This window comes from Calidris pugnax, unplaced genomic scaffold (assembly GCF_001431845.1).
Source record: "Calidris pugnax isolate Ruff unplaced genomic scaffold, ASM143184v1 scaffold103, whole genome shotgun sequence".
Taxonomy (NCBI): domain Eukaryota; kingdom Metazoa; phylum Chordata; class Aves; order Charadriiformes; family Scolopacidae; genus Calidris; species Calidris pugnax.
This window is the reverse complement of record NW_015090990.1, coordinates 13,064,765-13,079,848: the sequence shown is the minus strand read 5'-3', so window position 1 is coordinate 13,079,848 and position 15,084 is coordinate 13,064,765. Positions and strand designations below refer to the sequence as shown.

The 15,084-nt window shown below is 40.6% G+C and overlaps 1 protein-coding gene across 10 annotated transcripts in view; it reads left to right on the top strand.

Annotated features, from left to right (window-relative positions):
* The window catches only part of PIKFYVE (phosphoinositide kinase, FYVE finger containing), a 65,808-nt gene that overhangs the window by 25,266 nt on the left and 25,458 nt on the right, over positions 1 to 15,084 (top strand). For 8 of the 10 annotated variants that reach the window (XR_001413380.1, XM_014954409.1, XM_014954411.1 and 5 more), the window contains 9 exons: positions 601 to 748; positions 1,241 to 1,408; positions 6,985 to 7,047; positions 9,136 to 9,265; positions 9,611 to 9,791; positions 11,079 to 11,153; positions 11,813 to 11,920; positions 13,606 to 13,746; positions 14,437 to 14,563. Coding sequence is in view for 9 of the 10 variants with exons in the window: in XM_014954409.1 (XP_014809895.1) it covers positions 601 to 748; positions 1,241 to 1,408; positions 6,985 to 7,047; positions 9,136 to 9,265; positions 9,611 to 9,791; positions 11,079 to 11,153; positions 11,813 to 11,920; positions 13,606 to 13,746; positions 14,437 to 14,563 (1,141 nt within the window). In the remaining variant the exon portion in view is untranslated. The remainder of the gene's footprint in view (positions 1 to 600; positions 749 to 1,240; positions 1,409 to 6,984; positions 7,048 to 9,135; positions 9,266 to 9,610; positions 9,792 to 11,078; positions 11,154 to 11,812; positions 11,921 to 13,605; positions 13,747 to 14,436; positions 14,564 to 15,084) is intronic. The other 2 variants (XM_014954413.1, XM_014954412.1) reach the window with 1 other exon arrangement.

The window sequence follows — 15,084 nt, the reverse complement described above, 5'->3', positions numbered from 1 at the left end:
CTGATAGTGAGAGCTTCCTTTCAGGTGACTGGAGGCATCAGGATGGCTGATGGAAATTGCTTAGATGCTCTCTAGGTTCTCTGGCACTCTAGCCAGGCTTTGTTTTGACACAGTAGCCCCAGCTAGAGCCTGTCTTGTGAGTGAGTCTCTTAGAGCTACTTTGGTCAGTCACAGAATTGCTCCAGTAACTTACAATTAGCCTCCACCAAAAGCTGCATGTGTTGGTTTCTAGGTAAAGGATATGGTCATCACCCACCTTGGCTGGGTATAGGAAGCATTCAAAACTGCTTAGCTGGATGTATGGCAGAATGGTACGGTAGAATAAACTTGTCTTTTAGTGCCACTTAGTCACAACTTGTGGGGAGGAGGCAGAGACTAAGCATGTGGGAAGTGTAAAGAAATACTTGTTTCCTGTGCCACGGAGTTCCTATTTCACGCCAAGGAGGGATGGCTCTATGACTAACCTGGCTCAGCCCACTGAGAGTATCCTCTGATTTTTAAAATATCTGATCTGCATTTGTAGCAGGCTACTTTCTAAGACTGCCTAATATTTCAGCAGAACTGCGCTTTTAACACCTTTTTTCCTTCCTTGTCTTCTAGAGCACGGAGTTTTCAGAAACCCCATCTCCAGACAGTGACTCTGTGAACTCTGTAGAGGGGCACTCTGAGCCATCCTGGTTCAAAGACATCAAGTTTGATGACAGTGACACAGAGCAGATTGCTGATGAAGGAGAAGATAACTTAACCAGTGAGTTTCACCTGAGTCTTGTTCTCACTCTGCCTTCTCCCCATTATCCCCAGTCCTTCAGGACGTAGTAGTTTAACCATGTCTTGCTTTATGTGTGTGTGCGTTTCTGTGTGTGTGCACGGGGCTGTAAGGATCTAAGCAAACTATAACCTAGCTGGTCCTCCTGTTTCTTACAATGGATACAGTATTTTTTATTTAGTGGAACTGGTAAAGCTTCATACTTCTAATGGAGGAGAAGCATGTAAAGTGCTGCCTTCTGTTTCTCAGGCAGACTTCTGTTTGATTTGGGCCCTGTAGTAATGCACTAAAGAAGGCCAAATGTCAGCATGCACACATGAAGATAAGATTAGAACTTTGAAAATACTGTATTCCTGTAGTATTGCACACTGGTCTTTATCTATTAAAGACAATTTTTCTCCTCTCCGATACCCTCATGATACCCATTTGAACCCTTCTCCTCCCTGTATCTTCCACCTTACCCAACACTAAAAGACTCCGCCAGCCCTAGCAAGCGCACTTCAGTCAGCAGCTTCCAGTCCACAATGGACAGTGATTCAGCCGCCTCCATCAGCCTGAACGTGGAGCTGGACAACGTGAACTTCCATATCAAGAAGCACTCCAAGTACCCACATGTGCCCCCTCACCCTGCCGACCAAAAAGGTACGAGGTAGTCACCAGCTGGAGTTGCACATGATGGAGAGCTGGGCCCTAATAATACTGACCTGTTTGGACACTACTTTTGTAGCTGTCTTACAGAGGGGGAAATACCATATTTAGCTGGCACTTGCTTGCAGTTTTGATGTGTTCACCTCTGAGGAGGCTCAGTAGAACTGTTGAAACACCACCTCTGCAGAGTGTGTAACTTCCCCTGTGACTTTCTCTTTGCAGTTGAAGCAAAGTCTCCTGTCCATATATAATAGGTCCGATCCTCATAGCCAGTTTCTGGCTAACTGGGTTGGAAAATTAGTCTGTGCTAAACCAGTTTGCTATGTGTCTCTACACTTTGAGATTAAACTGGAAAAGCAAGCAAGAAAAAAAACTACACCACCACCAAAACCACACCAAACAACAAATGAACAAAATTAACTTGGAATAGCTCTGTGGTGACTTCTGATTGTACCTGAATAAATTTATATTTGACAGAAGAGTCTCACTGATGAGCAATAAGGCCAAACTTAATCCATATATATAACATCTGTTCAAAAGAAAGCACCCACTTAAGTGAAGCAGGAAGAAATCAAATGCTCAGTATTGAAGACTTCTTTTGAAAGTTTGTGGGTTTTTGTTTTTTTTTTTTTTTTTTTCCTAAATAAGTACTGAATTGAAAAACTTTTAACTATAGGCAAAATCCTTATGGAAAAAAAATAATTTGCCTGCCTGTTGACAGCTGCATTGTCCAAATTGGATAAGGGCTGACTGAAACCAGGGCTTGCCACTGGCTTGGGTCTAGGATATTCTAGTTGCTTTACGTGCTGGGTAGCATTTGATGCCTTTGCTCTGCTTCTTTACCTAAGGTTACATCAGCTTTGTAGACTTCTATCTTTGGCTGCTTCTAAGGAGTTTCTTATTCTTAATTATTGTTTCACCCCACCCCTTCAGTATTTCCAACCTTAAAAGATGATCCAGTGTTAAATAATTCGGACTCTTTGTAATGAATTCATCCTTTTATTAAAGTCTAATGGATCTTTTCTGTTGTTGTGGACCAGAATGCAAGACTTACCTTATGCTTGCATACAAATTGCATTTTCTGAAACTGTGAAATGGTCGCTGAAGAGAGTGAGGGGGAGAACTGGTCACAGCTGAGGTAGACAAGGTATGGTAGCCATGAGGGAGAGAGTGAGGCAAATTAGAGGGTGCATTTATCAATGCATATTGTAGTCACCTTTTGTTATTTGCTAAAATTATGTCTAGAAAAAGGGAAATCTGATGGCTTATTTTTCCCCCAGAAAGAGAAGCAGAGCAGGTTTGAAATTCGAGTTGATGTCAGATGACTCAACAGTAGGGACCTGTTGTCAGCACTACTGACACCAGCTCATTATTGTTTCCTTTCAGCTTGTTTCTAGCTCGTGCCCTTATAAAATGAAAAGCTAAAGCATCTACAGGGAAGGAAGGGTGAGGAGAAGGAGAATGTCAATGAATTCCTTTTAGGAAGGAGGATGCTGGATTAAGTGAGCTTGAAATAGGCCCAGGTGTGCTGCAGTTATCTAATGGATTTACAGCTGTAGCAGATTGATTATCAGCGTGTGTTAGTAGAAAAGCAGGCAGTAGTCAGTTTGGCTCTGGCTAGTGTTTAAGGGCCTGTGGAGTGATAGTCCTGGCTTCAGACATATCTGAGTCTTTATCTCCTTATACAGAAAGCAGTACATGATGAAGGGGAAACGTAAGAGAGCATACCTCTCTCGGAAACTGTTGACCAAATCAAGGCTTCTCATAGCTAGAACTGAAGCTCTTGTGAGACAGATTTTGATGATGGAGAGCTCAAAGAAGATCAGCAGGAAAGGCAAGTGGTGAGGGGTCTTGAGAGAAAGACTTCTGCCTTTGAATTGTGTATGCTGGTAGCACTCTGCTGTCTCTGGTGAATCTCTGCTGACTGGTGTTTGTTATCCGTTCTGGAAATGTGTGGTCTCTTAACCAGGTTAATTCTGTAGGAGTGTAATTCATAGTAGAAAACTGGGGGCAATTCCTTTTAAGGTAATAGATTTCCTTTGAAGGAAAAGTATCAGTAATGTGCCTAGAAGTAGTATAGGGTGGAGGTGTGCTAAAGTACACCATGGAGAGGTGGGTGTTATCCTGCAGATTTTTGAAAAATCTGTATCCTCTGCAAATATAGAGGACTTACTGTACCTCTTTTTTTTTTTTTTTTTTTTTTTTTTTTTTTTCAGTGTCTGTGGAAATGAACTATATCCAAAAGCTTTATTTGAAGGGACTGGATGGAAAGATTAAAATGAGAAAGGTGGTGTAGGGGCTTTTTTTTGTTGGTTTTTTTTTTTTTTTTTTCTTTTTTTCTTTTTTGGATTCCTGGCATGAGTTTAGAGGAAAGACCTAACCAGGAAGCAATGAATTAAAATTAATGACATCTTGAATAGCGAGACATGCTTCTTGGCAACAGGGAGACTGAAATTTTGTGGGTACTTATATGTTTGTTACTCAAGGCCTTCAAAGATTAGATGGGACAAAATGCTACAGTGTTTAGTGCACTGCCTAGAACAGTGAAATGGATGACTTCTAAAACTTTGCTCTGGAGATATTACAGTTGGAGTGAAAAGACTTTTGCCTTGTCTTCCTTATTAATCCTGACTATATTAAAAAAAAAATGTGCCTTCAAGGGTGCTCCAGAGTGTCACAATGATTAGACAGCCAAGACTAGATAATTAAGTTTGTATGTAAAATGGGACATGGTTATTTTAAGAGCAGAGTACTGTAGCCAGTCAGTGACATTATGTATTTGCTGCTGTCAGGGGTCGGTAACTTCCCCATGACCATTATGGACACATGTATTTGGCTTGATTTCATTGGAATTATCTTTTGTCCTTAGACTGGATGACAGTGACTTAATCATCTTTGAAATAATGAAGTAAAACTGAAGATCACACCCATCTTTTGAGGCTAGTAACTCGATTTCCTCACAACTGTGTAAATTACAGTCATTGGAGGAGGACTAACGGGACAGAACATCAGTGCTAGAAGTGCAGGTCAACTTTGATCTAAGTGGTCAGTGGGTTTCTTCAAGTGATTAAAGGATATGCGTTTGTCGCAATTGTCGTTAGTCACAGAGGTCAGCTGCTTTGGAGCAATGGCCTGTGAAGTACTGTGTTTTAGAATAGAGTGTTTTGTGTATAGGCTGAGTCTAATGGCAGGACTTTTTGTGATGTTATAGGCTGACTAATATCTGGTGTGTGTCCATGAAATTCTAGTGGCTCCAAGTTAGCTGGCCTATAGTATCTTACAAGTAAGTGTAGTGACTCATTTATAGTATCATCTGCCTAAAGGCAATGGTACTTCATAGTGTGTATCAAAATGGGAAACAGAGTAAGATTGCTTTCTACATTTAAATTAGGGGAAGAGAATAAGTGACTTATTTTCAAGTGGGCTTTATTTGCTATTTTTAAAAGAGATACAGTTATCAATATGGGAAACTTTATTTTCTAAATGTCTTTGCAGCCAGATATCCTTGATCCTGGTAGCAGGTATTTTGTGTAGTTAATTTTTGGTGCACCGTCTTTTGAAAAGGTGCACCTCAGTTTTCAGTGGTTATCTGTGGATGCGGCCTTGTTTGTATATCTAGAGGAAAAGCTGTAGTTGCTGGTCAGTCTGTTTTGATGCTTAACCAGAGAAATCTGTAAGGTATATAAAATTTGCTGGTTTCTATTGGAGACTTGTGAATTTCTGTGTGCGTTGTGGTTTTTGCTTCCAATGATGCCCTTGAATCTCAGGCTTAGGAATTTGTGTGTTCTGGGGTGGTGTGTTTTGGTTTTTTCTTTGTTGTTTTGTTTTGCTGAAGCTGTTTGGGGGAGCTTGTAAGATAAGTCTCTTGATAGCTAACTGCTTGCAGACAAGGCTACAAAATATGCCAAAGGAACCTCCCACCCATCCAACATTCTGTGGAGCATGATACACATAGGGATGATGTGAGGTAAGAAATGTGTGTGTCAACCGTTCACACGGTCTCAAACTCACACCTATGAGTCTATGAAGAGGTATGGTATCTTACCTTGTCAGGAGCTTTCTGTGGGTCACAATTGGAAGCAAAGTTATAGGAGGTGAAGTTTACTGAAAAGAAGTGTTTCTGGTTTGGAGGTGCCACCTGTGCCTTTGTTCGGAGCATAACTAGGGTTAGGTTTCAGCTGGAGTTAACTCCTGCCTTTGCCATGCCAGTCAGGGATATGTGTCAGACCTAATTTGACTGTTCACAGTAAGAGCTGCTGCCCTGAGGCTGTTGCGAGGTGGAGAGGGATGGTGGTGCTGGCATCCATGTAGGTACACCGTGACATGACTTTCTCTAGGTAGTCTGTGGGACTGTGGGTGAACGAGTGCTGAGGGTGAGCCAGCTTTTATCAAGCAGTAGGTTGCTTGTAATGCTAAACTCTTCATCTAAGCAAGAGGTGAAGGGAATCTGCAAATAACTGCCAGCTGCAAGGGAGGCTTGCAACTTTGCTTTGGTACATTGCAAACCTTCTCAGTAAGTGATCAAACCGGTCAATTGCTGACAGGCTCAGATTTTTAATCTGGTGGCGTGTAGGGGGTCTCTAGAGTGCTGCTGTTCAGAGACTTGCGATTGCTTGTGTCTTGTCAACTTTGTGTTCTGCTGGTGTCTGAAAGCTGCCTGGCTTTGCATTTTGTTTGTGGCAGTAGATCTGGACCATTATCATAAAAGGTGATAAAGGGTTAGTTTTGGACTTCAGATCATCATGCTATGTAAGCAGTTGAGCTATTGCTTTGTTTTCCTGCTGTACAGTCTCTTTTTGTAGAAACAAGGAACCAACTAAAGGCATGATAACCTAATATCCTCTGGAGAAAACAAATTTTTTGTAGCCAGCCAGCCTGCATGAAAGGTCAAGATCTAGCAAGCTAATCAAGTGTAGTAGATGGAGCTTCATCCTATTTCCCATATATAAAGTGATGTATTGCTTTCCTTTGTTGCTGGGAGTCCATCTTTGTCAGCATGGGTTCCTCAAAACACTTTAAACTGTTTTAGAGTTCCAGCTCTGGAAAGGCAGACTGTCTTTTGTTGCCTTGACTGTGTAAGATGAATCTTATGGTTGGTCTCTTTCCCAGTCTGAGATACTTCATTGGAGCGTGAGAGCAAAATGGCTTCTGAAGCTGCGTTTTTAGAGCAGAGTGAGGAGGCTGTTCCCTGTCTGGACATTCCTACAGTGTCTGCTCTCAGCTTAACACATTTGTATTTGGACCTAGAAAAGTGTTGTGTGAGTCAACTGGAAAAGCAAACTCAACTCCTAGTTCAGTCTTTACTTGTGTCTACTTTGTTTGTTTTGTTTCTTCACAGTAATAAGTACCATCTTCTTGTCATGTTAGAACTTTTTGATAGAACAAGAATGAGAGGATATTCTTGTCTTCACCACTCATCAAGCTGTTGCTAAATTGGTGACTAAACATTTAGATGAGTAATGCTGCTGCTTCTGGTGTGGGCGTGTACATTGTAATTATATGGGCGCACCAGTGTAACCTGTCATATTTTTTTTTGTCTCCGCCTATCTCCCTCTTCTCTCTTCTTTCAGAGTACTTGAATCCTGAAAACGGAGGGCAGCAGATGTTCTCTATAAGTGATGCTTTTATTAAAGGTAAGGAGAAACTTCAAATGTTGCTGTTTTGCAGTTTTAATATAGTGATGAAAACTCCTCGATAGCCCTTTAATGGGGCATTGACCCTTTAGAAATATTTACTTGACAGTAAATCTGAACTTATTTGTAGTGAAACTGCTATATAAACTTTATACTCTAACTTTTTTGAATGCACTTTCAAGCTTACATTTCTTTCACTTCTCAGATTTCTAAATTAAAAAGCAAAGGAAAGCTTTTACTTTTTTTTTTTTTTTTTTAAATAAGTGTAAGTGGCAAGTCTGTTCACAGCTTCACCACCCACAAACTTATGTAACAGACTCCGTTTTTTAACTTTCTGTGCAAGCAAATGAAGATGTGATATGATTAATTACATACATTTCTACAGAGTAGGTTAAAGCTTCATCTCTTAAATCTTTCTGGGTTTCCTGTCGTCACCACCATCACCACCACTTCTACTTCTGAAATGAAAGGCTATTAGATGCAGTTGTGAGGCTTAAAACCTTTTCAATATCATGGCCAAGTGCACTTGTTAGCTTTTTTTTTTTCTCCCAGTTAATAGTATTCATTTTGGTGAGCTCATAAGAGGAGGAAATAAGCAGGAAACCCCTGTGTCCATGCAGCCAGAGTAATCAAGTCTTTGATTAAACTGATGATTAGCTTTTAACTGAGCTTTTGCAGGAGAAAGGAAAGAGGGAAACCAAATGTAACTTCTCTTAATCCTCTACACAGCTAATTTTGGGTATGGAACATCTGGAAGAAGTTAAATGTTGTTTTTAAAGCGTCTTTTTTTTCAGAAGTCCTGCTCAGATTACTAGGATTTTTGTGCAAGGATTTTGCTGTTGTACCATGCACTCTGCGGAGTTTTAAGTTTGAACTCTGAAGGCTTACATACTTGCTGATGAAAATTTGTACACTAGTAGCATAAATGATGTACAATGTAGTCAGCCACTAAGAGAATGGGGAAGTTTATAACTTCCCTCTAGAGTATCATAATACCTGTGTGGGAAGTAACCTACTAACTCTTTCAAAGCACAGAAAACTGTGCTGAAATAACCTCTAATCTTGGTACTGCAAAACAGAGAACAGTTCTAAGGAGTTTCAACACAATATAGTGATTCAAAGTGACAGGTCCCCTCCAAGTAAGGACTGTCTTATCCTGTTGAAAAATGCTTTGTTTCCAAAACCAGAAAGGGCTATAGTTTATGTTGACATTCAGGATTTAAAAAATGATATTCAGTGGATACAGCCTTCATTGGCATCTTGCTTATTGTAGTGGAGAGATACCAGTGTATATGATGGTTAGGGGGATGGAGGTGAGAAGATGTGCTGAGATCTTTTAAAAAGCTTGAGCTACTTTCTTGACAGAAGATCTTGAGAATTCTCTAGTATTAGATACTGTGACATAGGCTGGATGAACCATCCTGCTGACAGCTCCCTCTGCACCTGGTGGTGCAAAAAGGTGGTGTGTGGGGTTGGGGATGCAAGTCACATAAAGGTTCAAAAGTCTAACACATGAATTGGTAGCATAGCACATCTCCCAAACGTATTTTAAAGAAATACTAAACAAGGCCTTTATGAAGATCTTTTTGATACTAGTGCTGTAGCCTGAATGAAATAACTAGATCTTTTAATGCTGCTTAATCGTAGATGTCTTAAAATCAGGAGCTTTCTGTGGATCAAATTAGTGCCTTTGACCAATGTTCTGGGTCTACAAGGCATTATGACTATGTATTATGAATATACGCAATATTTGGATTTTGCTGCTTATTTATAGGAAAAACTGGGATATGTTTTTTTTTTTTTTTTTTCCTTGTCTCAACAAACTCAGTAATGACTCAATTCCAGAAGAGAAAACAGTCTGCTCTATACTGGCGGTACAGGAATTTTAGTAGCTCATTTTGCCTTTGTACGCTCACCAATGTTATACTGTTGCTGCATCACGTTACCATGATGTCTAGCTCAAACTCGGTATTCAAGAGGCTTAGACTTATGTCTTAGTAAATTCTTTCCTTTTCAAAGTAGCTTTTCAGAAAGACACAGGCATTCAACTGTGACCTTATAGTAACAAGGTTTGGTTGTCTCTTGCAGAGTCGTTATTCAACAGGAGGGTGGAGGAAAAGTCCAAAGAACTGTTTTTCACGCCCCTAGGCTGGCACCACAGCAATCTGGATCTGTTGAGAGAAGAGAATGGGGAGAAACAAGCCATGGAAAGGCTGCTGTAAGAAACATGTAGAAAATGGAATTTGCTTGAATTCCTGAAGCCCCTGTATTCCACCAGCTTTCAGTGGGACTTGATCTACAGTGTATAATACAAGGGACTAATTTGCATTAAGAAAACAGCATTTTTACAGTATCTTTTGATTGGTTTTTTTTCCCATGTGACTTTTATGTATTGAAGTACAGGGCCAGCGTTGAATCTAGAATGTTCTAGGCAGCTGTTCTTTCAGAGGCCTTCCTGCACTGTAAATGTTAAGAAATATACTTCTGAAATGAGATTTCAACTAATCACTGCTCTGTATTTTTTTTTTCACAAGAAATCTGTTTGGTTTGCCTTTTTTTACAGGTCTGCTAATCACAACCACATGATGGCACTTCTTCAGCAGCTTCTGTACAATGAGTCTTTGTCAATGTCCTGGAGGGATATCATTGTACCTGTGGTCTGCCAGGTAGTCCAAACTGTACGGCCTGATGTCAAGAACAGAGATGATGACATGGATATCCGCCAGTTTGTCCACATCAAAAAAGTAAGTTTCAGACAGTGGGTGTAGGGAAACAAAAGGTTGCAGCTGCTGGCAGCACCCCATGTTTGAAGAGTTCTGTTCCTACTGCCCCCAGCATGTTCAGTGGTGTAACTGGCCATCATGGCCTTTGGATAAGGTGGGGTTCTAGAAAAAAAGTTGCACAGAACTTTGCATCCTGTGAAAGATGCTTTAATGCCCTGGAGCTGACCTCTTCTTTCAGGCTGTAGGCTGCAGAAGGTAGCAAAGGTCAAGATCTCTGTAGTAACTTGTTTCTTTTTTTGTTTTCTGCTTGTTTTGTGCTTGGGTTGGAGATGTACTGAGCGCTGGATAAGTAGCTTGCAGGACTCTGTTTAGCAACCTGTTGCTCTATAACTATCCATTATGGAGGATTGAACTCCTCCCATGCCAAGTACGACAACTTTCTTCAAGAGGAAAACTTAATTGTTATGGAATGGTGCATCTAGTTCTGCCAGATGGCCTAGAGTTGACATTGTTAAACTGTAAGGCTGGACTTGTGGTATGCAGAGTTTCTTCTGAGAGGCTGATGTGAAACTAACATCCAAGGAGCTACTGTGACTGAGGATCAAAGCTTGGGCTTATTTTTCTTTGGCAAAATTCACCTCAGGAGGCCTCTTGTTTGGAAGTCATGTAAGATATGAGGAGAGCCTTATGGTTCTGGTGGTAGCTCTGTGGCATCTCTTCAGGCAGCATCAGTTGTTGCTGCCTCTCCTAAAACTCCAGTTCAAAGAGCAGATGTTTAGAGGTAAAAGCTTTTTGTAGCTGTCTGCTGTTTTCACACACGGATAACAGAAAAGTCCTCTAAAACCTGTTATTTGGAAACCCGTTTCATGTTCTTTATTACTTCTGTGATTGGTGGTGACTGGAGGCACACCAGTCAATGATGTGTTCGCATAGGAAGTAGAGGCTTGTTTGATTTTTTTTTTTTTTCTCATTTTTTTGATATATGCCCCTCATGGCCTATCGAAGTTTGGTTCCCCTATTAGCTTCCAGAGTGTACCTGGTTTAACAAATATGCTTCTGTTGGAAGGGCATAGAGACCTTGGAACTGAGTACTTTTTTTCATGCTGTCCTTAGTTTGCCAGACTTTAAATGAAGAGAGTTGCATGGCCAGCATGACTGTGTCTGATCTTTCATCTGATAATTGAGGGTGTAGCTGAAGCTTGTGCATCAGATACAGGTATTCTGTAATAGGTATTCTACATAATATGTTTACGGCATTAGAAGTTACGGGAGTGTATGACAGTTTTAAAATATGTTTTGCTTTATTAGATCCCTGGTGGAAAGAAATTTGACTCCATGGTGGTGAATGGATTTGTTTGCACTAAGAACATTGCACACAAAAAGGTAATGCAGGCTTGATTAATCATGTGCTGGCTGTAGTCTGTGTTGAGGAACTAAGTGTGCTGTGACTTCCTTTTTGTCATAAAGCTTCTCTTGCCACTCAGCAAGTTTGTAAGCTCTCTCTAGTTTGAGACCCTAAACAAGAATGGCTTTTAAAGCATTTATTTTCTAAGCTGTTTTCTTTTAGCCCGGAGATTTTAAGGGTGGAGGCTTTCCTCATGTAGGTATAGAAAAACATCCTTTCCATCCCTAAAGGCATCTAATAATTGCCCCATGTTTTAGCTAGAAAAAGGTATTTGTGGTTCTGACTACGACAATGTAGTAAAGTGAGCCTTTAAATAAGACAGGAGATCATTACAGAAGTGATCTGGATGGAGGCTCCAAAGCATATCAAAACTTTGGGGTTCTTGGGGGTGAATGTAGAAACATGTAGCATTTCACTCATACTGGACAGTAGCTGTGAAATTCCAACAACTGTGTGTAACATCTTCATAATAAGGAAAAAATGTGCAGTTGGGTCTGCTGGGGAGGGCATAGCTGAGACTCCTTGCTGGAGGGGGAATAAAAATCAATCATGGGAAGTCTGCTTCTTTTTTTTTTTTTCTTCTGCACTTTTTCCCTTCCAGGTGTTTGTATTTTTAACTATTTTTGTGCTTCCTTAGATGAACTCTTGCTTAAAAAATCCCAAAATTCTTCTGCTGAAGTGCTCCATTGAGTACCTCTATCGAGAAGAAACAAAGTTTACCTGCATAGACCCTATAGTACTTCAGGTGAGTGTATACTTTTCTTCTTGGTTAAGATTGCCTGAGGTCTAGTGATTCAAAGTGATTATCGGTGCACATATGCCTTTTTTCAGTGTGTAAGGTGGAGTTAAGTGAGTGGGATTGCATAGGAAAGAAAAAAATCCTGGCAGCTAGCTAAGAAAATTGCTGCAGTAAGTACAGTGCAAACCTGTAGTCTTGTGCTGAGGATTTTTGTCATCAAGTTACCTGTAGTGAGAGTCATCTTTTGATCCTCACAATTAAATGCAGCATTTTAGAAAACGCATCTTGTTTTTAATGATACACCATATGAGGATCATACAGTTCAGAAGGTCAGAGCTACTGTCGTGGTTTAGCGTGTGCAAAGAAGTATTAGAAAAGTTAGTGTAGGTGAGTATTAGTTGCACCCATGGTATTTCTTGTCAGACTTGAAAAAATGAGATGACCAACCTAAAGAAGTGATGAACCACAAAATGTCACCCTGGGACAGGTGCCCTGCCCCTGTGAGCAGGGAGGTGCCTTAAGTACAAAAACACTGAAATGGATAGACCTTTTCTTTAACACACTGCATTCCTGTCTGAGAACCAGTCTTCAGGCGTTTGCCAGGATACTCATAACAGGGGTATTTGGTGCTTTACTGAGCTTGGGCCGTAATGTTTGTTTCTGTATTTGACTATTTCCTTATCATAGGCATTTTAAGACAGCTTCTTTGGTGATTAGTAGACAGGATTAAAGGTAGAAAGATTTAGCAATAAAACTTGTCTCTGCCTAGTGAGTTGGTTTTCTAGTAAAAGCTTAAAACAAGACCTGTCCTTTGTCTTAATGGGGTAGAAGTATCTACTATAATATTAATCTCTGATTATTTCAGTATCTACTTCAGTTTAGCATCTAGCAAAAGCTTTATTTTTACTACGCTAACATAAATGATTGTGTTCTGAGGAGCTGGCAAACTGCTTTTGTGGTATCTTTGTTACACAGAACTGTTAAAGCCTGGTTTATTGTGAGGTGCAATAACACAATTGAGAACACCTGTGTTGGGAAGCTGTCTCCTCCCTCTAGCAGTGTAAACCCTTAGTTCTGATAGAGTTGCAGCCTTGCTTTCTCTTTCTGTGTGTGGTAATAGAAGTGTGGGGGAAAGAGTGAGATGAAGTCAGGAGGATAGAAAATTGTTAGAAAAACAATTTAGCAGTGCACAGCATTTGGAATCCCACTCCAGAAGCACTGTCCTCAAGTGCAGATTTAGGGACTGAGGGTCTGTGTATAGATTTGTAAAGGCATAGAGCACTGGTATAATTTTAATGAATGGAAGTATCTCTGAGTGCCAGCACTCAACATTAATCTTTGAAGGTGGAGAACATAATATTACCAACAGCTTTGGTTTAGGATGCTCTAATTCTAGCACCTTTAGAAAATAAAGCCTTTTTCCATGTAAGGTGCATATATATATGTGTGCGTGTGTTTGGATTCTTCAAGTCTCTTACTTCAGACTGTCATTGAACATTTGTGCAATTAATGCATATAACAAATTACTGATAAACAGGATGTGCTGTGGGGGTGGGGAAATGTGCAAAACGGGCAAGTGATGGTGCTTTCTGCATAGCTGTTTTCCCTGTTTTGTAGGAAACATCTAAGTGTGTTTTTTTTTTCAGATGGGTTTGCAGTAGTTAACTGCCATATTTTGTTCCTGTCCACAGGAGAGGGAGTTCTTGAAGAACTATGTGCAGCGGATAGTTGATGTCAGGCCTAATTTGGTCCTTGTTGAGAAGACTGTGTCCCGAATTGCCCAGGACATGCTCTTAGAGCATGGTATCACTCTGGTCATCAACGTGAAGCCGGTGAGAGTTTCCTGTCAATCAGACTGGACCTTGTGGCTCTGTAATTTCTCTTTATAGCAAGTCTCCTGGAGAAAGCAGAGTTGTCTTATTTTCTCCTTTAGCCAAATCTGGCTTCCTTTTTAATGGTACTTCTGTTCCAAGAAAGCAATACAGCAAACCTAGAGTTCAGCTATTTTCCTCATCTCTTCACAGCTACTCTGCTGTGTACTTGCTTGGTAGGTCTGTACCCTCTCTGTATTCTGGTTAACTCTGACTCCTGTTTGTGACATTCTGCATGGTTCCTCAGTGATCCCTGGGAGTCTCTCTGTCCCTGTGAGGCATGGTACAGACAGCCAAACAGAGAGGAGCTGTGGGGATTGGCTGCACTGTACCTCCTGGAAGGCTTTTCACTTGAAAAGATCTAGATATCTCTAAGGAAGGGCACAATCTTTACCCAGAAATATTTACCCAACTGCTTTCCTAAAATTTTTGTATTTTGTAGGTGTGTGCCTGTGTGACTGGGTTTAACCCGGAGTTTGTGCCTCAGAGAGAGGTTTCCTGGATCAAGCTGGCATTTTTGTGTGTGTATGTGTGTGTGTGTGGTGTTTTTCTTTCTTTTTTTTTTTTTCTAAAGAGCAAGCTAAGGATACTAGTATTGTCTTTGCACTGTGGATTCTTTGTAGATCCTAACTGTTATTTCCATTTTTACAGCAAGTGTTAGACCGGGTAAGTCGAATGACCCAGGGAGACTTAGTGATGTCAATGGATCAACTATTGACCAAACCACGTTTGGGAACCTGTCATAAATTTTATATGCAAGTTTTCCAGTTGCCCAATGGTGAGTAAAGCTTGACATGTCTTAGCTTGTGTGTGTGAAAGGATAAATGTTTTGCTCCTCTTAACTAGATCTGAACTGTTGGGTGCCTTTTGTGACCCAGTAGTATCCTTCTTACTCGTTTTTCTTTACTTCTGTTACATCTTGAAACTACAGTGAATTTTCTGTGGACACAAAAGCATGATCTTACTAAGATGAGACACACCAGGTTTTAATTAGGCTGGCTTCTTCCTTCTGAACTGCTTTTTTTTTGCCTCTTCCCACCACCCTGGAGTTTGTCTAGTCCAACTTCCTGTTCAAAACAGCAAGGACTAATTTCAATGCAGGATCAGATTTCTCTGGGCTTTCTCAGGCAACTGTTGATAATATTGCAGAATGGAGATTTCATAGCCTGTCTGGGCATCTCTTTGGTTGTTTAACCATCCTCAGTATTAAGAATTCTTCCACATAGGAACAGAGTGTCATACAACAGCCTGGGTTGGAAGGGACCTTGAAAGATCATCTGGTCCAACCTTAATGCATCC